The sequence below is a fragment of the Leptosomus discolor genome, chromosome 2, assembly GCF_034619465.1.
Source record: "Leptosomus discolor isolate bLepDis1 chromosome 2, bLepDis1.hap2, whole genome shotgun sequence".
Taxonomy (NCBI): Eukaryota; Metazoa; Chordata; class Aves; order Leptosomiformes; family Leptosomidae; genus Leptosomus; species Leptosomus discolor.
This window is the reverse complement of record NC_141392.1, coordinates 38,806,097-38,832,284: the sequence shown is the minus strand read 5'-3', so window position 1 is coordinate 38,832,284 and position 26,188 is coordinate 38,806,097. Positions and strand designations below refer to the sequence as shown.

At 40.6% G+C, this 26,188-nt stretch overlaps 1 protein-coding gene across 1 annotated transcript in view; it reads right to left on the bottom strand.

Annotated features, from left to right (window-relative positions):
- Positions 1 to 21,282, bottom strand: part of AHCTF1 (AT-hook containing transcription factor 1) — a 50,488-nt gene extending 29,206 nt beyond the window's left edge. The window contains exons 1-12 of the mRNA XM_086482332.1: positions 21,247 to 21,282; positions 16,462 to 16,588; positions 14,979 to 15,232; positions 11,025 to 11,205; positions 10,090 to 10,297; positions 8,701 to 8,817; positions 7,721 to 7,805; positions 5,036 to 5,186; positions 1,950 to 2,082; positions 1,684 to 1,865; positions 1,142 to 1,203; positions 92 to 220 (exon numbers count right to left, since the gene is read on the bottom strand). Of these exons, the coding sequence (XP_086338458.1) occupies positions 92 to 220; positions 1,142 to 1,203; positions 1,684 to 1,865; positions 1,950 to 2,082; positions 5,036 to 5,186; positions 7,721 to 7,805; positions 8,701 to 8,817; positions 10,090 to 10,297; positions 11,025 to 11,205; positions 14,979 to 15,232; positions 16,462 to 16,582 (1,623 nt within the window). The 5' untranslated portion in view covers positions 16,583 to 16,588; positions 21,247 to 21,282. The remainder of the gene's footprint in view (positions 1 to 91; positions 221 to 1,141; positions 1,204 to 1,683; positions 1,866 to 1,949; positions 2,083 to 5,035; positions 5,187 to 7,720; positions 7,806 to 8,700; positions 8,818 to 10,089; positions 10,298 to 11,024; positions 11,206 to 14,978; positions 15,233 to 16,461; positions 16,589 to 21,246) is intronic.
- Positions 21,283 to 26,188: the final 4,906 nt, after the last annotated feature.

Sequence of the window (26,188 nt, the reverse complement as noted above, 5' to 3'; positions counted from 1 at the left end):
TATGAAAATCAGATTACATGTCTTGTAGCCTCTATGGCCCTGGCAGACAAGATGGATATATTTCCCCCTTGATTCCCCGATACGTACTCACCTGACTCAAACTGGATGGCTGGACATCAGCTAGTCTTGGAGACAGCAAACCAGCTACAAGACACCTATTGTAGCTATCATGAATGGCTTCACTTATTGAAGGACCAGATTTCTTCAAAAAATTCAAGGTCTGAAACATCAATCAAAAACTACAGATTAATACAGCATTATTATTCAATCACTAATGTTCTAGATAACCACTATCCAGAAATAGTATAAATGTTCACTTAAACTGACAGAAAGGTTGCATTACTAATATGCTTTAGGTTAGCAATCTGAGTAAGCATTACTCTATAGCGTCTTAAAGATGGCAACCAAACTAACAGTTACAGTCAGTTTAAAAAACCCTGTAAAACAAAACATCAGCCCTTGCAACACTTAATTTAGCTTCTCTGTCAATACACAGGCCTTTCTTTTTCCCTGAACACTGACACAAAATACATTCTATACAAGCTAAAACTAACACACAACTTTAAATTACTTTGGAAGACCCTTTCTATGCTTGATTGCGCAGAAGCTGATTTATATTGGAAATATTTAGTGAGATGAAGCTTAATTCAAAATTCTTTGTTACAACCTCTGCAGTGGCTCGGAAGTTATAATTTGGCCAAGTTTGCAGGGAAAGAAGTATTTCAGTTTCTTCTTAAACAGTTAAATAATTTTTCATTTTCTCCATTCTGGCCTCCTTTTTCACGTTAATCAGGGATCAAAACCCTAACTCAAGGCTATGCAGGCAGTTCAACTGATGGGTAATAAAGCAGTAACAGCTTTCCACAACATTTTTGTTCTTACTCCTAGAGCAATGCTGTATTCCTTTCTAGACATTCAATCCCTGACCATGCTTCAACAGGAGATAGTGGTAGTTTTCCAGACCTGAAAGTGGACCTAAAACAGTACCATTTGCATAAAACTGGCAGGATACAATTGCAATTACATGTATGGATAGGCAGAATGAGCATAAAATGGTCTCTGATACTGAAAGCAGTGCAACAGAAAACGTAGAAAAAGTACATCTCTTGGCATTCTCAATAAAGATGCTGTAAAAATTCACCTCCTTCTGGAAGCCGGTGCAAGTCATATGAACAACTCCGGAGTTCAGCAGGCATGTACCATCTGCAGAAACAATGAACATTTGACAACCTTCCAGATTCTCACAGTTGTGTTATGACCAGTTTACATTTTTTAAATGGCAATACCTGGAAAGATATAACTGAGTACCCATTTTCTTCATCAGATCATTTACAAACTTCTTCTTCAAAAAAAAAAAAATTACTTCATGTAGAAATTTTACCTCTAATGCTAACAAAGTGCTGTGCTTTGAGCTTCAGTTCAAAGTTATTTCATTTTAGAACCATCACTACTTCACGGGCTACAGTACAAAAGCACCAAAACGCAAAACTCAGCAGACTGTCATATACGTTTCACAACATTAAATACCTTGTTATTACAACATAACCAAAGTTGGGTTTGTGGGGGTGTGGGGTTTTTCGGTTTGGTTTCGGTTTTGAGTGACAAACAATAAACAAGAGAACCAATAAATGGCATCTGACCTCAATTTAAGCTTATCACTATTAAAAGCAGTGAAATACCTACCAAAATTATAGGTGCTTGGATTAAAAAACTGCTCAGGTGGTGGATAAGAAGGAGGAACTCCCCGACTTAGACTCCGCTCATGTACCAGAATATCCAAAATGAGGTTTGGAGAAGTCATGCTTATTACAGTATCCAGTGACCACAATGCAAAATAGGGGCAATCATGAAGGAATTCTTCTGGCCTTAAAGAAAACAAGCGTATAAGCTAAACGGCAACTTTCAAATTAATTATTTGTAGGGATATTGAAAACAACTTAGAAAACTACCTTAGTGAGTCCGGCATTTGAGCATGATACCAGCGATTAATGTCAAATACACCCAAATAAGTAGATGGTTTTCCCTGACCATACGTATTCACTTGCCAACTGAAGATTGATACACTGGTCTCAGGAGATATTACTGTAAAAGACAAGACATTGTTTCTTATTTGTAGAAAACATGATATATCTGATATTTTTAAAACACCACTTTCTATTTTGGCTTAATTCTATTACATCACTCATGAAACACAACACTTACTAAGAATAATTAAAAAAATTTATAGAATAGCAGACATCTCTGTGATAGGTTTCAATCATACTGTCTCTTTTTCTTGTTCAAATTGTATCAGCTCTAATACAAATCAAATACACAATTATTAATTAATCAAGTTTTCCATACATTAAGAGTTGATCAAGACATTTATCTAGATGAACAGTTCAGCAAAAAAAAAATAAGCTAGGAACACATATTGCTACTTTTAGAAAGCATACAAATATGGAAGAGGCTGCCCAGGGAGGTGGTGGAGTGGTTATCCCTGGAAGTGTTCAAAAGACGTATAGATGTGGTGCTTAGGGACATGGTTTAGTGGTGGGCTTGACAGTGTCAGGATGATGGTTGGACCTGATGATCTTAAAGGTCTTTTCCAAACAAAATGATTCTATGATTTATCATATACACTTGCATCACTCAGCTGGCATTAATCTTCAGATTTAACTCAATCACAAGTTTTAAGAATATAGTTCCCTTCCAGCATACTCAGAACGAACTAACACAATCACGATACAAAATAAATAAGGGAAAAAATCCACCAAACCCAACAAACAGGAAATTGGAACAAAGACTTTAGCATAAAACATTCACAATGTTATAGTCCAGTTCTCTCAATAAGTGCAATGGTCTGTCTTCTCTGGGGAGAATGCATTCTCTAGATGTAAGAAAAGTACGTGGTATATCATTTGCCCTAATAGAGTAAGGAACAAGATGACTGTTTGGCAAAATGCTCCTCTGTTGAATCCACCATTACTGTTTAAGTTTCATTGTGAACTTTTGTGCCATCTCAGTTTTGCTTTGACACTGCCTTTGAAGAGATCAATTATTTTCATAGTTCACAGGACAGCTTCATTGCTAGCCTCAACACATATCCAACAGAAGCTCATGTGTGCCTAGACCTTAACTTGAACATATTCTGAATAAAAGCTAAGTAGAAACCACCAGAAAAAATACAGGTATTTCTCCACACCTCATACTTCATAAAAAGGAGACAGAAAGGTTCTTTTTGTTGTTTTGTTTGTTTCAGGGTTTTTTGGGGGTGTGTGTTTAACAAGCTTTTAGAAGGCACCCTCCTCAGAAACATGACACAAGTGGAAAAAATCCAAAGGTGTTTAATAGATTTTGATACTCTTGATAGAGGATGGCATTGTAAAAGAGACGAAGTTGCCGCTTCAGGACTAAGTCAAAGATAATAAATGGAAATAGCCTAAAAAGATCATGCAAGCATCTTCTTTGTAAAATCAGACAGAAGTTAAGGCCAGTTAGAAGAGAGGGAAAGTGAGTAACACAGTCAAAACAAAGTGCTATGAAAGTTATCACTGCAGCAGGCTCAAAGATAAGGTCATAACGTAATTTGTAAACCCAGACAAATGTATTTAATTACTGCGAGATAATAAAAGACACCGTAACAGTTTTAACTGTGTATATGGACAAGGAAAGCTACTGCCTTAAGAATTTGTAGCTGTAGGAATCTATTAGATATAGAAAGGAAAAAATAGACAGGCAGATCACAGAATCACAGAATCATTTAGGTTGGAAAAGAACCTTAAAATCGAGTCCAACCATTAACTAGCACTGCCAAGTCCACCACTAAACCATGTCCCTAAGCACCACATCTACACGTCTTTTAAATACTTCCAGGGATGGGGACTCCACCACTTCCCTGGGCAGCCTGGTCCAATTTGACAACCCTTTCAGGGAAAAAATTCTTCCTAATGGCTAATCTAAACCTCCCCTGGTGCAACTTGAGGCCCTTTCCTCTTGTCCTATCGCTTGTTACTTGGGAGAAGAGACCAACACCCACCTCACTACAACCTCCTTTCAGGTAGTTGTAGAGAGCAGTAAGGTCTCCCCTCAGCCTCCTCTTCTCCAGCTAAACAACCACAGTTCCCTCAGCTGCTCCTCACAAGACCTGTTCTCCAGACCCTTCACCAGCTTTGTTGCCCTTCTCTGGACACTCTCCAGCACCTCAATGTCTTTCTCGCAGTGAGGGGCCCAAAACTGCCCACAGTATTCGAGGGGCAGCCTCACCAGCGCTGAGTACAGGGGCACAATCACCTCCCTACTCCTGCTGGCCACGCTATTGCTGACACAGGCCAGGATGCTGTTGGCCTTCTTGGCCACCTGGGCACACTGCTGGCTCATGTTCAGCCAGCTGTCGAGCAGCACCGCCAGGTCCTTTTCTCCTGGGCAGCTTTCCAGTCACTCATCCCCAAGCCTGTAGGGCTGCATGGGGCTGTTGTTATCCAAGTGGCCTTGGCCTCATAAAGTTGGCCTCAGCCCAATGTTCCAGCCTGGCCAGATCCCTCTGAAGAGCCTTCCTACTCTCAAGCAGATCAACACTCCCACTCAACTTAGTACCATTTGCAAACCTCAGGAGGGTGCACTTGATCCCCTTGTCAGGATCACTGACAAAGATATTAAATAGAACTGGCCCCAGTACTGAGCCCTGGGGAACACCACTTGTGACCAGCTGCCAACTGGGTGCAGATGCAAACATAGGTTTGAACAGGGAAAAAACAATTCAGGTAACATTCCTAAGCAATGAAGAGAATGATCTTATTGTTCAAAGGAGGCAGCTGGAGAATAAAACAACTGACCAGCATTATACAGCATGTCAGCAAGCATAAAATAAAACTTATTTTTTCCTTTAAAGAAGTCCCACATAACTTAAGCACCCAATTTTTAATTTTAAATAAGCCCAGCAAGCTAGTCTATACAGATATTAAGACTTTCAGACTGTGGGTACAGAACAGCATTCACTGCTTAGATTCTAAACCCACTTATTTTAGAATAACCAAACACGGACATCAGAACAAACCTTCATTAATGCTGTCCTCTCTGTCAACATGGTTGCGAAACTTTTCCACGGTTTGACAGCTGAGTAGTTTGGTATTGCTGGTCTGCCCTCTCAAGGGAAAGACTCCACCTGTGAGATCTAAACTGTACCTTTCATCACAGTATTCCAAACCCTGGGGAAAATAGAATAGAAAAAAGGTCATTTTGAGGTAAAAACATACATTATACCTAAATACGAAAGAACGTATCTATCTAATATAATAGACATATTATACTATATATTTCCTTAAGACTTAAACTAGCCTTGAAGGCAATGGAAACACAAATTTGACACCCATTTATAAAAAGACAGCGCCACACATTCCAAAAGTACTGCTCGTGACTGTCAAGGTTTAGCCCAAACCAGGACAGTGACTTTTTAGATACAAAGTCAAAGATGCACTGTTTCATAGCCTCAAGTCTGATTCCTGGAAAGCAAAGCACTGCCATAGTAGACAAGTCTTCAAAGCTCCTATGAGCTCTATTTAATGAACAGTAGATTCCTCCTTGTTTACTCTAACTTGGCCTGGCAAACAGGAACAACTCTTAAATTTTCTGCCACTGAAGATGGACAAGAAACTTGACTTAGCCAGGCAGGCAGACAGTCATGTAGTACTCACCAATCTGTGACTACAAGGAAGTATTCTTAGACTGAAAGTGTCCACTGTAGAGCACAGATCCCATCCTAATGCATCTTTTGGGGTTTTGGGTGGGGGTTTTTTTTGGCACTAGGTGTTACCAGGTCTTGGTATAAGTGGCTCATCTGGAAGCTAGCTGTAGAACCTGTCTTTTCTCCCCAGAGGGTCCAGCTGTTTAGTTCTCTCTTCAACTACCTTGTAAGACTGGTTCCTGTTTCAATTTTCCACAACACTCACCACAGGAAAACAGAAACAGCAGGGGAGTAAAATACCTCAAATCCAGAGACTGGTGCCTGATACCTGTTACAAGGCTGTGAATGTATTACCAGTTGCACAGTCTGTAGAGGGTTAAAAGTCTTATATTAACTACACCACAGCTTTCTCAGGTCACAAACACAATATTATTTAATCACTTTAGTGTGCTTTTTTAAGAGAGTCATCTGGAATTTCTAATAGACCCATTTTTAAAGGTTGATGAAACATTTCAACCCTCTTGAGATGAAATCTGACACTTGTCACATTCAGGAAAATAAGATGACCAAGACAAAGAATTACCAAATAGTAAAAGGTCCCACATTTTAACATTAAAGTGTTGAGACAAAACAAAGCAGCCATGAGATAACTGCTTTTCTTCCAAAGAAGCACACAGTACAAGATATTGTCTTTGCCACTGCTATGACTGTAGCTAAAAATAACATTTAAAAGAGGATAAAACAAAGCAGAAGTTCAAAAGTGAAACTGGAGAAAGATTAAAGAAACTTTCTCCTATCAAGGTGCCAAAGCGCTTAGAGCACTAAAAAAGATGCAGAAGTGAACTGCAACAAAAGCCCTTTTAAAATTTAAAAAAACGATCAGGTTGCTTTGTTCCTCTGGAGGACTGTGTATTTATGTCATAATAAACTGCACATCAACAAAGATAAAGAGATGATATCTGTATTTAGAACACGCTGAATCACTGGAAGATATTTTTACTTCGTCCCCATGATAGATAATGCATTTTCAAGAAATATTACCTTTTCCAAGCACCTAGCCTTTATCTACTCAAATGCAACACTTACAAGTGAGGACAGTGCTCCTCTATATATAAGGAAAAAGAAAATGGTCAAAATTGTAAGTCGTTCAAAAAAGTCAAAACGCACAGTCCCTATAAAAACAAAGTACCATGATACAAGAATCGCCCCTATTTCGTTCCATACCTATTGAGAATACACAAAGGAAAGTATAAAAACAGGAGGAAAGCATTGCTCTGAATTAAGGTTCACTTCCTGTCAAAAAGATTCTGGAAGAGTTCCAAGCATACTACTGAATGCAATTATACATTATACAGATGTACAACACCTCATACATATTTTAAACACAACATCTTTGGAACCAGTTCTAAAAATTTATGCATACTCTTTTGACCAAATTATACTGCTGTTTACCGTATTTACATATTTTGCTGGCTTTAAGAGTAGATTTCATAGGCAACCCAGCCAAAAAGTAGAAAGTTATCTTTACAGTTACTAAGTTTCAGGATCAAGACTTAAGAGACAACTGTAGGGACATTTCATTTGAAGTCCAGCTGACAGAGCTCAAGAGAAAAACAAGAATACAAAACCAAAAATCAAAAAAGAATAAAGCTACATAACCATGTTTTAAGAAAAGGAGACAGACAAGCTTATTCAAGGCTGCAGTTCAGTTAAACAAAGCTATTCAAAGCCCTATCTTCTCTTCCTACATGCCATTAATTTGGTGTTTAAATTAAGACTAATTTTATTTGTAAAAGCTGCTTCCTCTTCAGGAACTGTATTTACACAGGCTTTTTGCAGATGAATCTAGTTAGAACACACGACATGGCAGTATAAAATTGTATGATTTTTTTTGAAAAAGTATGGACAAAGGCCATGCCCAAGAAGACTCAGCAAAAGATTATTTCGTTCTTTTTTCAGTCAGCTCCGAATTTTGATGGTAAATATTACCCCTGCCAACTTGACTGATACTCAGAGAAAATTACTATTTTCATCTTTTCACATACGCGCGCATCTTACCTCATACATGACTTGTCCTGACGTCAAGCGTTTTCTGTCACCAAATGCTAACTGCAACAGATGTAAACTCACAACATCACCTTCACTGAAAAAAGTATAAATTATGGAATTTGATTACAAAGCTGCTTTATAGTCCTCATTATCATTTTATTAGATCTAGACTGAAGTTTCCTTAATAGCATGCTCTTCCTGAAAAGAAAATCACCACTTCCCAAAAGATAGTAATTGGTCACATAGTCTCTAAAACATAAAGGAGGAAATTTTGACACTACCAGCTTCAGGGGCAAATGCTAACCATATGATTTGACAACTTTTGTATGTTGTATGGACTAAAAATTGTTGGAAATTTAAATAGCTTACTGATGCTGAGAGAGAGATATCTTTCTCCCCTTCCCTTACCACTGAAGTTCCAGTCCCTCTCTTGCATACACTGCACCCTTCCACATTCTGATTTGACTCATTAGCCCAGCAAGAAACAATTGACTTTTCTGCTGAACAGTGATCGTTTTCTGCCAGGTGAGCGGAACTGGCTCACAAAGGCTCCCAAGAGTGCTGAAGTTGGCACAAGGTAATTGGAAACATGGTCATCTCCCTCCTTTAGGGGCAGCAGGCTGTTATATCGTCATGTTTAGTATTCTAGATCGGCAGCCTCAACTACTTTTAATGGTATTTTAATACCATGATGCAAATATCAAACAAATTGTGAAGCAGTCATCGAGAAACAAAAGAAATCATTTAAGAATGCAAGTGCAAATATATAGTTACTGTTGCTTTGCCTTCTTTCAGAAGGCAGGAACTAGTAGGTCTGTCTTCACATCTGTCAAATCCTGTACAAAATTGTAAGCTTAACAGCTTCTGTACCTGACAGAATCTCCTGCACAGCTAAATAAGCAAAACAAATACACATGTAGCAACTGTATGTGAGCAAATACATATTTTTTAAAAAAAAAATCAGTGGCTTATAGTAAATTTTTATTCACCTTTCTTGTGTAGACTGAACAGCCCACAAGTAGCAACAATTGCGAGGATCATTCTCGGGCTCTTGAAAAGTAACAGCATAGACAGGAATTCTTCCTCCTTCAAGCTGAGAGTGGTGCCTACAGGTTTTTTTTTTAAAAAAAAAAAAAAAAAGTGAGCCTACTGCCCCTAACTATTTGTAGATGGGTCGAAGCATCTTCTGAGAAAAGAGTACCTTAGATGCTTACCCTCAAAGTACAGATGGTCATACTTCCATCTCAAACAAGTAAGTCAAAGAACAACTACATTTTATTCAACAGTCAAAAGGTAAGGAAATTACTGTCCATCAAATGCAATAACCCAGGTTTATGTCCTCCTCTGCCTGAGGAGGAGGAACATAAATGATTACTTCAGCTGCCAGGCAAAAGATTGTTGCTACTGTTGTAGCATACTTCAATATTGAACTTAAAATGTAGCATATCTTCTGAACAAACTTAAAACCGCACCAAACAGAAGCAGTTTCTTGTTTCTTTACTTGGACCAGGTAAAGCATTTTTCTTCCAGATTTCTGAACCTTATTTGTGCTTTCACAATCTATTCTTGCCACCTAATTATTCCTCCACTGTCTGTTTATGCATCCAATAGTTCCTGGTGAGTCACTGCAGATTTGCTTAAGTGAATCCCTAACTGAATTTGGTCAAATATTTCAAGTGAGGTCGCTTTTTGGCAGATTTAAAATAATCTCTTAATTTTTCTGTATCTTACAATTTACATGTCCCTTATTCTCATCTCCAAGTGTTCCAAGCAAACTTTCATTCACATGCATTGTTGCCTTGGCATGGGTCAATCCCCTATTTTGGTCAAGGCTGAAATGTAAGAAAGAATATATTTTCAGGCATAGATCAACTATCGATTTTCCATGTCTCACTAGTTTCATCCTGGACACTTTAAAGACTATTATCACCAAAATCACACTACTAACATACTTAAGCCTTTCTGTGTATACCCTAATTGCAGTAAGTAGTTCTGAAAAATTCTTTCTTAAATCTTTTTCATCAAAATACACACATTTCCTGGTTTCACGGAGTACTTACTGATAGAACAAACTGTCTTATCAAAATGAGCTCCATCACATCCTAACTGCTTGACGTAACCCAAAGAAGCTTGCTTTCCACAATTCCTCAATCAACAGGCACAATAAAGAAAGCAATCTTAGTCTATTGGTGAGAAGGTGGTCCACTTAATCCATTCATGACTTAACAGTTATTTCAGAAGAGGATTTCTAAACATTCCAAGATTATACTTAAAATTTCAGTCCCCGAAAAAGTTATCCTTAAATTAACACACTTCCTTAAGCAAAAAATTGAGACCCCTGCACCTCCAGGAATGGTCAAGCGTAAAGGCCTACTTACTCCCTCTTCAAAGTTTTCATACTCCATAGTGACAGGTAGCCATCTGAAAAACCCACAACGAGCTGATTGCTTCTGCTTATGTAGCACAGGGTTGATATTGCTGTTCCTGAAGGATTTTCTAATTGAAAAGAGAGATGTCTCCCTTCTCTGGTCACAGTTTCTCTTCTTTGTGGAACTTCAGCAGGAATTCTAGTGACGACTTCTAGATCTACACACACAAAACCACACAATGAATGAATGTGTTATGCCATTTAGGTAGCACTCTAAATACTGACACGACAACACGTTTAATCTGATTCTACCATCCCAGGCAAAATACACATCTATGTGACACTTCGCTATTTCCATTTTGTATGTATTCAAAGAATATAGGAACTCTCTGATCAGACAGGTATTCTCACTTGTATTTCAAGTGTAAATCAAGAGTTCGTGCCTCATGATGAAGCTATCTGAGGTGACATCAACTCCTGAAGCCACTGTTGTAATAGCTGAAACAGTCTAGGTAATCTGAATACACAGATTAAAGATTTCATTCATCCAAATGCAGGATTTTGGCAAATTGGATTTATTTTAAAAAACAAGCCTAAAATTTGCCCCAAGTCAATTAACAGAAGCAGAAGAACCAAGAAGTAGGGCACTTCTGACACAACTTCCTATCAGGCAGCTGCACCAAGTCAGATGGTAAAATTCCTACACCTCACTGGCAAGAATCATAGTGCACAGGGATCTTGGTGGGAGAGGGCATTTATAACATTAGAAGGAGCATAAAGCCACTCCCATTTTTAATCAGTTCAGGCCTATATGATATCAAACCACCATCTGTAATCATAGTCATAAATGTCTCCACACTATTATCTTCAAAGTGAGATACATATTGTTTATTAAGACACAAGTTTTCTTACTTTTAAATTCAAATTTAAAAACTGCAAGCTTACCCGATGCTTCTATTTCATTCTGACTGCAAGATAAATCATCCAAACAAAGGTCAACCAGAAGTAGATGACCAACATCTGTAGCCACTGCTGCGACTCCAAAGAGCCATCGCAGACCCAGATGCAGGTGCCGAGTGTTCACACTGGCTCCTCCATGATTAGTTATGGGTTCTATAGCAGTTACCTACAGGAAAACTACAAGTTAATAATTGTTTGACAAGCTAAATAGAAATCACTCAAAAGTGAAGCCAGAACTAGTGCATCAGAAACAAGAAAGTAAATACAGGATCGTAAGACTTAAAAACAAAGCATTGTTTCCAATTATATCAAGAAAAAAAGTCCTGTACAAAAACCTGTTACTGCCTTCCATTTACTAGATTAACCGAATTAACTTCAACTTAAATGGTGCATTGTATTATTGCAGCTTACCAATTTCCATTTCCTACTTGGAAATAATTAACTCTAAGAAGAGACATAAAATCAGTTCTATGCAAGAAACTCTATCATATTTAAGGGAATCGTGTAAGAAAGACAGAACTAAATCTAGTTCTCCCACTGCTCACAGCCCATCAGCACTGTGATACAGTTTACACTTTCTTTGTCAAATAGGTATTAGGATAAATCATGGCACCACGTCAGACAAGGCAGTGGTCAAGCTGCATGGTAGCCACACCATTTCCATGCGAATTAAATGTTTTCAGAAAGTCTTGAAGAGAGATACTAGCTCAGTAAAATTTACACTAGTCCGTATTTAGAATAAAAATAACAACCAGGTAAATTAAAAATGTTTTACATGCACACCGGCACTTTTATGAATGTTAACACAAACTTCAAAAGCCAGCCTAAAACAACAGCAAAAACAGCAGCCCCTTGTTAGATAAAAAGCTAACTCCAACTAAGGAAGAAGTGCACACTGTTCTTTAACATGTGAAGCAGCCTGCATGCAACTGTATTATTACAAGGTGAAGACAGACCTTTCAGCACCTGCAACACATCCCAGGACAATACTGACTGCTACAGCAGAGATACAAGTACACGAAGACTCCTGCACTGAAGCTATACAGCAAAAGTGCATAGGCTATCATTAAGCCTTCTTACAAAATGCAACACAACAAGAACAGGAGAGTTTACATCAACAACAAAGTTTTACATGAAAATAAAACAAGAAGTGAGCATCACAAGGGAGCCTATTTTTTAAGGTTTGGTTGTTAATTTTTTTACCCCCAGAGGTGGGGAAAAACAACCAAACCCCTAAGCCCCAAAGTTTTCTCCTCTCCCATATCAAGCACTTCCTATGACTACGCTGCCTGGCAATCTACTACGAATTTACCTTTCATCTTGGTCACAAGAATTCTAATCTTAGAAGTACCTACAGTAATTCAGACAACCTTATTTTGTTTCAGATTTCCTGTAAATTGAATTGAATTTACAATCTTCTCTGCTACTTGAAGGACTATCAAAAGCATTTTGGTTATTTGAATTCTCGCTGCTCCAAGACTTGATAACTGAGGAAATTAGCAATACTGTACATAACTTGCCGCAGAATTAGCCGAAGCGTTAGCTAGTGTTAGTTCAAGTGTTGCTGTAACTTCTTTTTCTTTTAAGATGTTTTTCATTGTACAACTGGCTCCAAATGAATCTTTTCCATTTTTGCATGCAGTCTTCCAAAACTGTTTCCTGGTTTTAACACTTCAATTTTCCATGCAGAAGCTCCTGAAACTGCATATTTTTCCACTGCACTATGCACTGGCTTTTCATACTCTCCTAGACTACTGCCAACTCATTCTGGGAATGAACAAAGAAAACTTTTCTCAGCTCACTGAATCTGAATGCTATCCTTCTGCCTCATACAAACCAGGAAAATTTGTGAAAATACTGTTCAACAGTTCTGAAGCAGACAACTATTCTAAACCAATTTAATATAATTAATGTTTTAAATTCAGACTTGCTTTTACTAGACTCAACTGAAAATGTTAATGAAGTAGTATTTGAATTGTTCTGCTGCATTTCACAGGTATATCCAGAGGGTAATGAGAAATGCTCACCCAAAAAAAAAAATTATGCCAAAATTCTTTCTATGCTTGTGAGTTTGGTTTTTTTAACTCATTCCTTTACTCTCTGGATGACTACACATTTACTTTTACACTAAAACGCAGTCATACAGTCACTATAAATACCCTATATTAATACACTAATGGCTTTACACGTTGGAGCAGAGTTACTCAAGTTTACGTTAACGTGTACAACTTAGTTGTCCACAGAAAATATGCCACACAGAAAATAGCCCAGAAATTATCATGCTCGTTAAAGCCCTGAAATAGTAACGACAAAAACTGCAGAAAGTGATGTTAAGAATAAACCTGCGTTTTACTTTCAGAAATAATCAACGAAACATTCAGGCAGGTTAAAACCACGTATTATGTAATGAATTTATTCTGTATTATACAAATTATACAAATCATACATACAGTGGCCAAGTGCAAGATTTACCTAGTATTTTTGCACACCCTTACTCCCACTCACAACTTACAAGTTAACAGTTCAACTAGCAATACCTGTGTCCTGTCTATGCTGATCTAACTACTCTAACAGCAAAAAAATAGGAAGCAAAATGAAAGCAACAGACCAAACATGCTCGTAATCAAGAGCATTCAGGACATAAGAGCAAAAATTCAGATAAGCTTTGGCTTTTTTACAAAATTCATAACCTTCATCACACAACAGCCAAATTTTCCCTCTGAGGCTTCATCATATTTTCTGCCGAACCACTTTTTTGTGGTATAGAAAAACTCTGTAATAAAACTGATAGTTATAACTACACTTCATTTCAAATCACTTCTGCAGACACAGATTAGGTACGTGACATAATCCTTCTTAACCTTTCTTTTTCCTATTTCCAGTTTACTTAGATTTAAGATATAAATGACATAGCTTTGTTAAGTTTTTTCACAAACATAATTTACTTATTGATTATATGCTTACATCAGCACACAACTTGCCTTTCCATCCAAAACTCTAAGATTTATCAAAATGATAGGCAAACTAGCACAGTGGAGCACCAACCCAACTCGCATCTTTAGAAATCACCACAATACAAATGCTTACTACTAGTAATCACCCTGTCGCATTACAAACAGAACTCCACCTGCATTCTAGCAAGTCAGACCAAATCACGTTTATAGAAAGCTGAGTAATAAATCAGTATTTATTTGTTGCAGATTCTAAGATGATATAGTGAATCCTGATGTTCTATTAGCTTACACTGATTCTTGTTTACATTAAAAACATGAGACTAGGGGACATTACATCATTTGAGTTTATGGTTACAGAAGACACAAAAAATACATAAACATTACACTAGTGTCTCCCAGCTACAAAAACATAATATTCAATAAGGAGAGATTCAAGGACTGCAGACTGAAAGTCAATCTTTCAACAATCTGTCAGGTAACTCACTAAAGGCTCTTTTTTCCTGTCCCAAGTCAACATAAAAAAACACTCTGCTCTAAAATCACCTGCTTGCTAGTCTGAGATTCTTGGGAATGTGTCTAAGTCATTTACAGCACAAGTATGGAAGTTCGAGATATTTTAAAGACAGTATTTCTGACCAAAATTAGGCATTACACTTCAAAGAAGGAGGTTTTTTTTCTTTTTCACTCTGGCCAAAAGATAGTTTTCAATGCCTTTTTGTGGAAGCAGAGAATTAGGTAACTATGTACTCTACAATAAAATCAGAAAACTTATTTTACTATCAGTAAAACCAAAAGATAATGGTACCATTAAGACCAAGATTTCACATCGAGGCTCTCTTGACTGGATACTCTGAAGTGACAGTATGCTAATGCAATATAGAAAAAATACCTCCTACAAAGAGACACTCCAAAGCTTTTCCTGAAACAGGATTATGCAGCACCTAACAACATAAAAGCTTCATTTCTCCAATTAAAAAGTACATACCCTTCCTGGAAGAACAACTGTTTTAACCACTCTTGATATCCCAAGGTCGTACAGACAGAGAACACTTCCCTCTGCTTCTTCCAACCCAACCAGTAATCCAGTTCTCTTCTGCCAGGAAAACTCCTTTACCACACGAACAGTGGGAGATTGTTCATTTACTCCACTGAAACGGTACGCAGAGAGCCGCTCTCCTGTCACAGAGTTCACTACCTCAAGTTGAGGACCACATGCCAACCATGCTAGGCCATTTCTCCCTGTAAGAGAAAAGAAAGCTGACTAAAGCAAATTTCCAATAGAAGACTGAAAACAAAAGAAAAATCACAGTCACTGCCCCTTTCCTTTAATAAAAGTACCTAACAGAGGAAGAACAACTTAGCTAATTCTGGTCATTTATCTAAAATCACCCACTGAAATCCTCAAGCAATAAATCTTAAAATTAACAAGCTTATTCTTTTGCATTTATACTTGTCATTCCCGCACTGAAGAATTTTGATTGTTTGGGATAAAGATTACAACGTATCAATCTATAGTCTGTATTAGGCTTGGTTTTGCTAGAAATCACCTAAATACATGCAGGAATACAAGTCTTACTGCATACTTCAAATATAACAAATCTAAACCAATTAATTCCTAGTTTATTAATTTCACTTGACACATGGCTACTTCGGACAGGGATTTGGACTTTAATAACAAATTATCTTAAAATGGGCATGGCATAACTAAATTAAAACTTTTACACACGCTGATCACAGAAAGAATTTAACACATTTTCACTGAACTACTTCAAGCTCAAAGGAAGTATTAACTCAATTACTGCACTTACACTCAGGTAGATAGATTCTACCTGGTCTTAACAGAAGCAGAAATCCTGATAGGCACCCAGCTCTTCTTTCAGATCACCCAGAAAGTCAACTCCCTAATCTGCTTAGCCACTTTCAGCAACTCTCACTTCAGTATTCATTCGCATCCTATTAAATACTTTGGAAATATGGCTGTAGCGCTTAGCAGTGTTATCCTCTTCCTTCTGTTTTTACTCAGGCTAGAAAGTAAAAAGTATGGGGGTTTTCCATTTGTAACATTGTATAAGAACTATTTCTGCACATGATATTATGATGGACATAGAGCTTGAGCTGGTACAAAGAACTATGGCTCTAAACAACACTATTACTCTTTTGAAAACTGCCTTTAATTAGAAATTGAGGAGGGCTCACTGACTCGGTATGCTTACGGAAATTATTTTAACAGCACAAGATTGGTGCAGGTCGTTGTAATTTCAATGTCTAACTATACTAATGTTTTAATATTAACATTTTTCATCTTTAAAACATCCTTTTTGTTCTCTTGAAACCTGATGCATCTTAACAGCGCCAACTTGACACAGTTGATACTATGACCCTATGCTTCAGGCAACCTCCAGGTTATATACATCAGTAAAAAAAGTTATAACTTTATACCAAGACCAAATTTAAAGGAAAATGCTCACCTCCAGAAAACTTCCCACTCAGCACAGAATCTAGGGTTATCTCATCTTCCCCAAGTGCCTGAATAGTCACCTCTGGGAACTGCAGCAGACTGCTCGTTACCTGAGCTGTTAGGTCTCGCATTCTTCACTATAAATAAAGAAAAAAAAAAATTAAAAACCAGACTCACGTCCACCATACGTATTGTTGAGATTGACAGCAGTTTCGTCAGGATGCAATGAATAATCTCCAATACATCGCCTGTAGCTCTTTTCATTAAAAAAGTGGCACTCAGGACAGGTTTTGATCTCAGAACAGGGCAAAAGGAGAATCCTTTGCTTTTCTGATGCCTATGAGATCACCAACAAAAAGTGACACAGAGGTATTGACAAGATAAATAACGGGAAAAAAACCAACACATTATGTTCAAGTTTACTCACATAGGTTCATAAGATGTGATCTGAGAAAAATCATATTTTAAAAACCTTCTCAGTACAAGTTTTCACTTGTCCTTTCTCTTGATTTTATACTTTATTCTTTATTGTCAATTGCCTTCTAGCAGATTTCACGCATCATTTGTCTTGCTCACTTTTTGCGTGTTTATTTTGAACATGAAGGAATACTAAGTTCTAAACTACCTTCATTCTCAAATTTTCAGAAAACATACTGTCAACATTTTCACATTACAAGCAATACAGATTTTCATAGCTCATCAATTAGAAAGTTTTCCATACACTTATGACATAAACATAATACAGCACTTTAAAAGGCTGATTTTTTTTTTTTCTGTACTTAAATCCTCATATCCCTTATTCCAGTGCCTTCCTTCGTATTGCCTGTCCTTATCACATCTCTGCAGTATTTTACTTTACTTTCTAGGCCTTTTGGACAGTTTCCACTCTTCCGTAGGTGCTCCACAAAGAGTTCCCATTTCAGTTTGTCAAGGCAGATTTTTTGTCTTGGTGGAAAAACGTAAAGGCTGAAGTGATTTACAAGATTAAATTGCTGACTAAGTAAGAGATGTTCCATACACACGGAAATACAAACTATTTTAAGTAATTATGTTTTGCAAGTTTTATAGGTTATTGAAGCCTCCAGAAGAAAAGACAGATGTAATTATCTTGTTCAAAGAGCACTGCTTTCTTCATGCAGTCTCAAAAAAAGATATTATATGTAGTTCGCTATTTCTGGGCATTACACACGCTGACCAACCAAGGCATCAAACAGAACCCTTACCCTATGCTACAAATCAGTACAGCTGGCCACTTAAATGTGCACACAAAGCCTATTGCATAACTGTGCCATACACGTTCTCCTGCAAATAAAGTTTTATGATTGTTTCTTCCAGCATGCACTAATAACCTGTTTTCCTTACAGCACAGGAGGTTAGACTACACTCTGGGAGCAATACAAAGTTAAAGGGAAATGTTTATAAACATAAATTAAATTAATTGTACTTCTGTGGAACAAGATGATGCTCTAAAGCCTGGGCACCAGATTCTACTATATTTCAAGCCACAAGCACTCTGAGACTATGTTCGAGCATCTTCTGCCAGCATGAAAACAATGAGCACATGAAACACAGGAAGTATAAGTCAGGGTCCCGCACTAAGCGCAGCTCAACGTTTTGAAAAACATATTGTGCATAGCAAAGCCAGTATTGCAGGATGCTGCTGCAGCCAGCCAGCCTGACCGCTCTGCCAACATTCACAACTAGCACAGATCACGTTCCAAGCAGGACAACATATCTGTAGTAGTTCTGTTGGGTTTGCTTTTTGGTACTTGTCATCATTTCAAAGTGACAGCAGGATGAACGTTTGCACTGCATCCAAGGGCTCCACAGTAAAAAGCCCCACAATTTGACCAGCACTCTGGCTTAGTTTAGTCATAATGATTTAATATGTTTCATGGGTAATGCATAATACCAAATACCAACACAGATATAGGGCGCTGGTGAATAGCATCTTTTAAGTGTTTCAGTTTGTGCCCATTGCCTCTGGTCCTGTCACTGGGCACCACTGGAAAGTATCAGGCTCTGCCTTCTTTACCTGCTCCCTTCAGTTATTCCTATGCATTGAGGAGATCCCCCTGAGCCTTCTCTACTCCAGGCTGAACAGTCCCAGCTCTCCCAGCCTTTCCTCCCAGAAGAGGTGCTCCAGTCTCCTCTAACCATCTTCACAGCCCTTCATTGCACTTTCTCCACTACCTCCATATCTCTCTTTGGAGGCTGGGGAGTCCAGACCTGGACACAGCACTCCAGGCACGGCTTCACCAGTGCCGATTCGAGGAAGGATCCTCCACCTGCTGGCAACGCTCCCCCTCATGCAGCCCAGGATACGGTCTGCCACCTTGGCCGCAAGGGCACGTTCCTGGCTCACGGTCAACTCTGTGTCCACCAGGACAGTCAGGGCCTGTTCTACCAAGCCGCTTTCCAGCTGGGCAGCCCCCAACACATACTGGTGCATAAGGCTGTTCAGCAGAAAATTCCAAAAAGAGCATATATGATTGTAGTAAATAATAATAAAAAAATCTTCTGAAAAACAAGTCTGCATGGCAAGTACTTCATGATTATTAATACAATGTATCATAGTAATAGTAAGACAGTTTTAAGAAAAAGAGTGAGCAATTACTTTCCAGTAGGGCAGGTAACAGCATTGAAGAAAACTTTTTAACTGCATGCTGACCATGAGCCACCCTGCCTTTGCCACTACCCACCTGGACAGGCCAAGAACACAGAACTTTGTGAGGACAAATTGGAAATCAAACTTTAAGATACTCTATTGGGGAGATACGAGTTTAAGAACAAACCACTCGCCACACCAAAAACTCCACCAAATCAGAAATAATTATTCTCTGATGGAAACTCACACCTTGACAGAGTGTAGTCCTGTCTACAGTACACATCAAATGTGCTCATCAGTCCGATACCACCAGTAAGAACCATCAACTAAGTTACACTCCAACACCTGGACCATCCATGTAACTTTGAATTTAATCATAGAATCATTTTGGTTGGAAAAGACCTTTAAGATCATCAGGTCCAACCATTATCATAATGCTACCAAGCCCACCATCAAACCATGTCCCTAAGCACTACATCTATGTCTTCTGAACACCTCCAGGGATGGTGACTCCACCACCTCCCTGGGCAGCCTGTTCCAATGTCTAACCACTCTTTCAGTAAAGAAATTTTTCCTAATATCCAATCTAAATCTTCCCTGGTGCAACTGCAGTTGTTGCGTATAAAAGCAGGCGAAAATGTCAGAGCATCAGGCGTGCCCAGCTCTCCTCTAGTAAACCAACGGGCATTTTAAACAATTTGTTTTTCTAGACATCTGTCTTGGCAATATGGAACTAGGAAGATAAAATCCGTATTAAATTATGAACAGTGTATATAGTGATCTGGTTATTAGGATATTTTACTTGCATCATTCTGCCAAGTTAAGCCAATGATTACCGGCAAATTAAAACAGTGGCAAAATAGTCATAGCTAGGTTAAAGGCATGAAGCCTCTCCTTTAAGAGATATACCCAACACCAACTGCATTTCTGCTGTCTTTGAAAACAATGACTACCATCAAATTCCTATTTCTGTCTGTTAGAAATCAGATCAGTGTAAAACACCACAGGTTTACTCCATGTTTAGGAGTAAACCAGAATCCAACCTCTCAGCTATATCCTATACCAAAATGGTCTGGGTACAAGTTGCCAAAATTACCATCCTTCTTCACCCTAGGTACTTATGACTTCCAAACATCATGAACTATTTCCAAGGAAAGGAATGTGCCACAAGTCATAGACTGATGATAGATTTTTAGATTTAAAAGCTCCAGAGAAAAAAAAATAATTGAGAAATTACATGTTCAAGCAGAATCACATACATCCAAATCAGAGTTATGGGATGTTAGTTTTGACTGACAGTAGTACATGAAAATCAGTTCCAAAGGCCAATGGGCTTTGTTTCAAATGTTATGGGCTTACTTAAGAAAAAGCTAAAAATATGGTCTGAAGATATGATAGCAGCTGAAGATACGATTTCATAAAACATGTTGACTTCATTGCCACCAAAAGAAGGGCCTTGCTGCCACCTCCCATCTCTCCATCTGCTCCTTTGTTCCATGACGTATTCCTGTGGCTTGCCTTGCACTGACTTAAATACTTTTTAGAGCACTTTAGGAGCCAGGTTAACTCCCTAAGCAGACAGGAAACTAACCCAGAGAAGTAGATCGTTTTCTACCAGGTTAGAGAGTTAAACTGGCTTGCAGAGATAACTAGCAAGCATAACAGTTGGCACAAGGAGGCAGGACAATGCATTAAGGAAAGGGAACTCATCCATCTGCATTTTGTGTCAGTAAGCCGTTATGCTAGCTCATATCTGTGCGAAACTACAGGCTCAGTTTGCTAAAAAATCCTTTACTTTTAGAAAGGACACCACACAAGACACAGTCAGTCAACTTTCAACTCCCTCTTGCATGTAGAGACTCACTATCTCACTGAGAAGGGCTGCAGCTGACAGATGTCACTCTTCTATTCAGCCAGATGTGGAAGCTAAAGTGATTTCAGGGAAGTGTTACTCGCTGATCAGAGAATGGACATTGTGTGACACTATTCAGGTGACATTTTCTAAGGAAACAGGACAAAGAGTGGGAAGAAGACAAAGAAGAAACAGAAGAAAGACTAAGTTCTTTTGAGAAAAACAGCGTCTGCTTTGTTCAATAACAGGTAAAGATGACAATTACAGAATTTTTTGAATTATGATTATTGACGGGTTCAATGACATTTTCCCCAGAAAAACAGGAAGCAACTCACAAGCATTGGAGGCACAGTAGATGGAAAAGACACTTTCTGCACCTTAGTAGTCAGGCTCAGTGAATTTGCAGCATCCTGAATATTTTACTCCTGCAGAAAGAGGATTTATTGAGTGAGTTAGCAGGTGATTTAGTGAGTACTGCTGCGTCATTTCTTTCCCACTTAGGCAAAACCCCTACATTTAGCCCAAAACCTAAGTTTCAGTCTAAAAAGCCACTGGCATAACACATATAGTCTGTATCAGGATTCTACAATCAGGCTTATTTCACTCAAGTACAGCCTACAGATTCTCTTGCAGACTTTCTGCAGATGCTCCACAAGCACAAAGCTACAGCAGAAGGTGAGAAGACTTTCAGCTCTATCCCAACAATCCCCAAGAGCTAAGACCCTGGCTCTGATGCAGACCATAGATTTGATTTCCCTTTAAACAAAAAAGCAAACAAAACCAGAGATCAGAATTTGACACTAGAGCCAGTTTGCCCAGTTACCTCCTATGGTTATTCTCCAACACAACTATACTTTCGTTCAGGAGTTGCAGTCCCTGTCTAATGTGGCTAAGTTAGCAACATTTCCTAAAGTCAGTTCTAAAATCACGCTCTTTTTAACACTGCTTGGTGTACCTGCACAGACAGACATAGGTGTGAAGTCTCAGCACAGAACACGCATACTGCCTTCCTAACAGAAGGAGACAGTAGTTAACATGTCCAGCCACCACAGAATCACAATGAAGAGCAAGGCCTTCCTGAATCACTGTAGGTCATCTGGTCGAACCCCCCTGCTCAAGCAGGGTCCCCTAGAGCAGGCTGCCCAGGGCCATGTCCAGATGGCTTTTGAGCATCTAATTCTGACACATCCTTTTGCAAACAGCAACCTGACCAGCTGAACTGCAAAAACACTTGCAAGACATGCCAGCAGGCCCAGGTTTTTGATGACTCTCTCCAATCAACTTAAGTATTCTCACCACCATGCAAGTAAAACAATACCACACTATCCAACAGCTTACTAGGTAGAAGACACAAAATTAATAGAAGCCTGATTAAGTTCATTTCACAGTCTTAAAAAAACAAACCCCAGGCAAATCAATGCAGGAAAACAAGTTGATGCAGTACGTGAATGAGGAGCTGTCCTTAGGAGAACAGGACACAGCACTGTGTGCCCAAATGCATGTGACAACGGCCAGTCAAGATGGATACAATCATCCAGATCGATGGGCCTAAGAAGGCACTTTAAACTACCACGTATACCCACACACCCTGAACAGGGTTCTGCATCCCCGACAGAGTAAGTCCCTAGATCTCCCATAATTTTACCAAACATGATCAGGAAGCAATTAGTAGACCTGAAAGGCTGACACTATGCTTCCTTCTATTGGCAAAAGCTCCAGACCTGGAGTCATGGCTTATTAAGGAAGAAGTCAAGCACTTTTGTTTAAGTCAGCAACTTTGCTGCTTGATACACGCTTCATGCAAAAATCAAGAGACCCCCACAAAACGCGCTGGATTCCTGTAAAGCTGTGTTCTCCCCATTGAACCCAGCCCTCTTCCCGCGATCGCCAAACTACGCAGATAGCGAATTTCCCGCCTCCTCCTGGAAAATGACACGGAAAGCGGGTGGGAGTGGGTGGAATTAGAAAAAAGAAAATAAAAGCCCTCCAAAAAGTGAGCGAAGGGCGAGAGGCGGGGGCGTCCGCCGGCCAGGCGGCGGGTGGCCGGGTCGGCGGGTGGCCGGGCAGGAGGGAAACCTCCTGGCGGCGGCCGCCACATCTCCCACGCCCCCAGCCTCTGACGGCCGCCTCCCGGCTGCGGAGCCTCGCACGCCGCCGCCTCCTCCCATGTGCGCTGCCCAGGCCGCGCCGCCGGCCGCCCCGGCCTCCCCCGCCGTGGCCGGGCCATGTGTGGCGGGGGAAGGCGCCGCAGCCAGGGGGGTCACTTACATAAGCGGCCGGACAACGGCGGCCGGGCCCGGCCGGGCCCGCGCTGTGCCAACGGCGGCGGTGCCGGCCTAGCCGCTTCAGGAGCACCCGGTACCCGTTGGTCCGGGGGAGGGAAGGAAGGAAAGCAGACGGGAGTCACCACCACCGCCGCCGCCTTCTCACAGCGCCGCTCCCTCCTGCCCACCCCCGCACCCCAGCCCAGCCCAGCCCGCTTTTCCCCCGTACGTGCCAGTGAGAGCGGCGGCATCTCCCGCAGCGGTTACACCGGCCTCGGTCCGCCCCGGGCCTGCCCGGCCGCGTCACACTCCGTTTCTGCGCAACCCAGTGCGCTCCGCGCCGCGCGCGCCCCACTCCCCGTCGCGCCGCGGCCCTCCCCCCGCGCGCGGCACCCACCTCGCTCGCTCACCCGCCGCGCGGGGGGGAGGGGGGCGGGACGGGGCGGGGGAGGCGGAGTTCTCGCGAGAGCTGCCGTGGCCACCGCGGGAATTTTCAAATTCGCGGGACCGGGCCCAGGGCGGGGGCCGGCCCCGGACTACGTGTCCCGGCGAGCCCCGCGCGCAGCCGGCCGGCGGCACACCGCCCATAGGGGCGGGGGCGGGGCCGGGGCGGCGCGGCACGCCGGGAACTGTAGTTCCGTGCGTCCGGCAGCGCCCGCCCTTGCCGCGGGGGGGTAGGGGAGGCGCCATTTTGCCTCGGGCTCCAGCGGGCGCCTCACCTGCTGGGCAGTCTGGCAGGGGGGCGGTGCCAGAGCCCGCAGGGAGGACTCCCACCCGCTGCGGAGCCGCGCATCCCGCAGCGCCCTCTCGACCCGCAGCACCTCACCCTGTGGGGCCGGGTCTGCCCCACTGTCCGGCCAAAGAGGAACCCGCCGTGGCGGGGAGATGGCCTGCCCGGGCCGGCCCTGCCGACGGGTGTCCCTCTGATCGCGGGGGCCGCCTGTCCTCCTTGAGGCACTTAGTTGCTCCTGAAAATGGGTTTCAGAGGAGCTCAGCCCTCCCTAGGCGCGAGGCCCCTCTGACAGGGGCAGCATCCCTCGCCACTGGGCTCAGCTCCCGGCAAGCTTAGCCTAGAAATCGAACTCCTCACTAGTAGTTGGCAGGCTTGGTTTGTGGTTTTCCCACACCTCGTTGCAGACTTGTGACAGCACAGCGGTTTCAGCAACAACTACAATCTTGGCAGTGTCCGTGAAAACTCGGGAGAAGATGCAGCTGTATTTCAGTGGAGCTTAAGCCTGGTGCCTGGTACCAGCCTGTGAGGTGGCTGTAAAGGCAGTGGTTTTGTATTAACATCCTTCAGCAATCCAAATGGGGCTTATGCCAGGAGTATTTGCTCGTAAAATATGCTAAGTGCCAATGAGAAGAGGACATTGTACGTTTTGTAAATCAACAAGTTTCCAGGCATGCTTGATTCCTGATTTCTAGTTCGTTACAGTTATTCCTATTTGACTGCAGAGGTCTAAAGAGCAAGGAAGCAGAAACATAGCTAGACTTAATGAAATAGTACTGGCAGTTAAAATACTTAAAATAGTTCACCTCTAGACATTAAGTAAAAATTTAGACTAAAAAAATACCCACATGGCAGCATAAATCAGCATTTCTTTACAAATAGAAACCATGATTATGGCACATGTTCACCACAAAAAAGAGAGCAGCTGGAGGTACTTTCCGGTACAAAACTATTCTTTACACCTGTCATGATGATAGTTCTTTTTGTCAATTTGCCAAGCTGAGTTGTGACCTTTCTTGTGACACAAGGTACACATCACCATCACCTTGGCAAGATACCCTTTTGGATTTTGCCTCTTGGAGGTGGAACATCAGCAATGTTAGGAGAGAGAAGTGTCACTGTGCTTATGAATGAGTATTCGCTGGATCCTAGTTGATGACTTTTGTTGTTCTGGATGTTGTTTCAGTTAGGATGAGATGGCGATAGCAGACTGATGCATCTCTTGTGCAACGCTGTTTATGTACAAAGAATAATCAAAGTCCCAGTTGCTTGTACTGAGTGAGAATTAGATGACAGAGATACTTCCAACCCCCTTTCCACCTAACAATGCCCTATCTTGTTCTCCAGGTAGCCAAGAACTAGCCATTTTGTTCTTTCTTAGCATGTGTATTCAAACCTCCATCAACATGCAGAAGACAGTTTTTAATCAATCTGCACATGCCTGTTCAGAATATGGTACTCCTTTTATTTTGGCTACCGAAAAAAGCTCAATTTCTTTTGTACTTGCCTTAAACAAAAAAAATCCATCAGCCATCCCAACTTCAACAGAGAATAATGCAGTCACTAACACACTTAAATGACAGCCACCTAATTTCTTTTATGTGAGTGTTTTGCTGTTGTCACAAATAAAGCTCACTGAACTTACAGTAGTGCCTGCAGCATAATATCTTTTCATCCCTCAGTTTAGACTAAGGAACTAAGTGTTCTGTTTTCAACTTTAAAAAGAGAGAATTTTGGTCTTTGACATTTTAACAGAATTTTTGCTTTCATGCTATTTTTTTCTCCAACCCACATAGTATTCTTCACAAAGAGATTCATCGCACTTCAAATTCAAGATAATTTTCATTACAATTTACAAATTGTCCAGAAAAAAACAGAGCTATTAAGAGTCACTCCAGCAGTTTAATACCTACCTTTTCTTTCACACTCCCACATGTATGTCCTAAAATACCTTACAAAGAGTAAGAGTGAAAATCAGAATACAGGCCAGTTCTTGCATTCCAGACCTCTTCACAACATCCACAATGAGTTTAATTGATTTTGGAGCAAAGCAGCTAAACTTTGAGATGAATCTTTAAACCTGCAACATGGTAATACATGTTCAAAAAGGTTTACTGAAAAAACCTGAACCAGGTAGTAACACTAAATGATCCTACTTGAGATTCCCAAATACTCTTCCAGAACGATAGCTTCTTGTAAGTAAGGACTAATCTGTTTCCCATCACAGCAAGGACTCCCTGTCAAACTCAGAATTTCTTTAAGGACACGACTTTACTCAACACA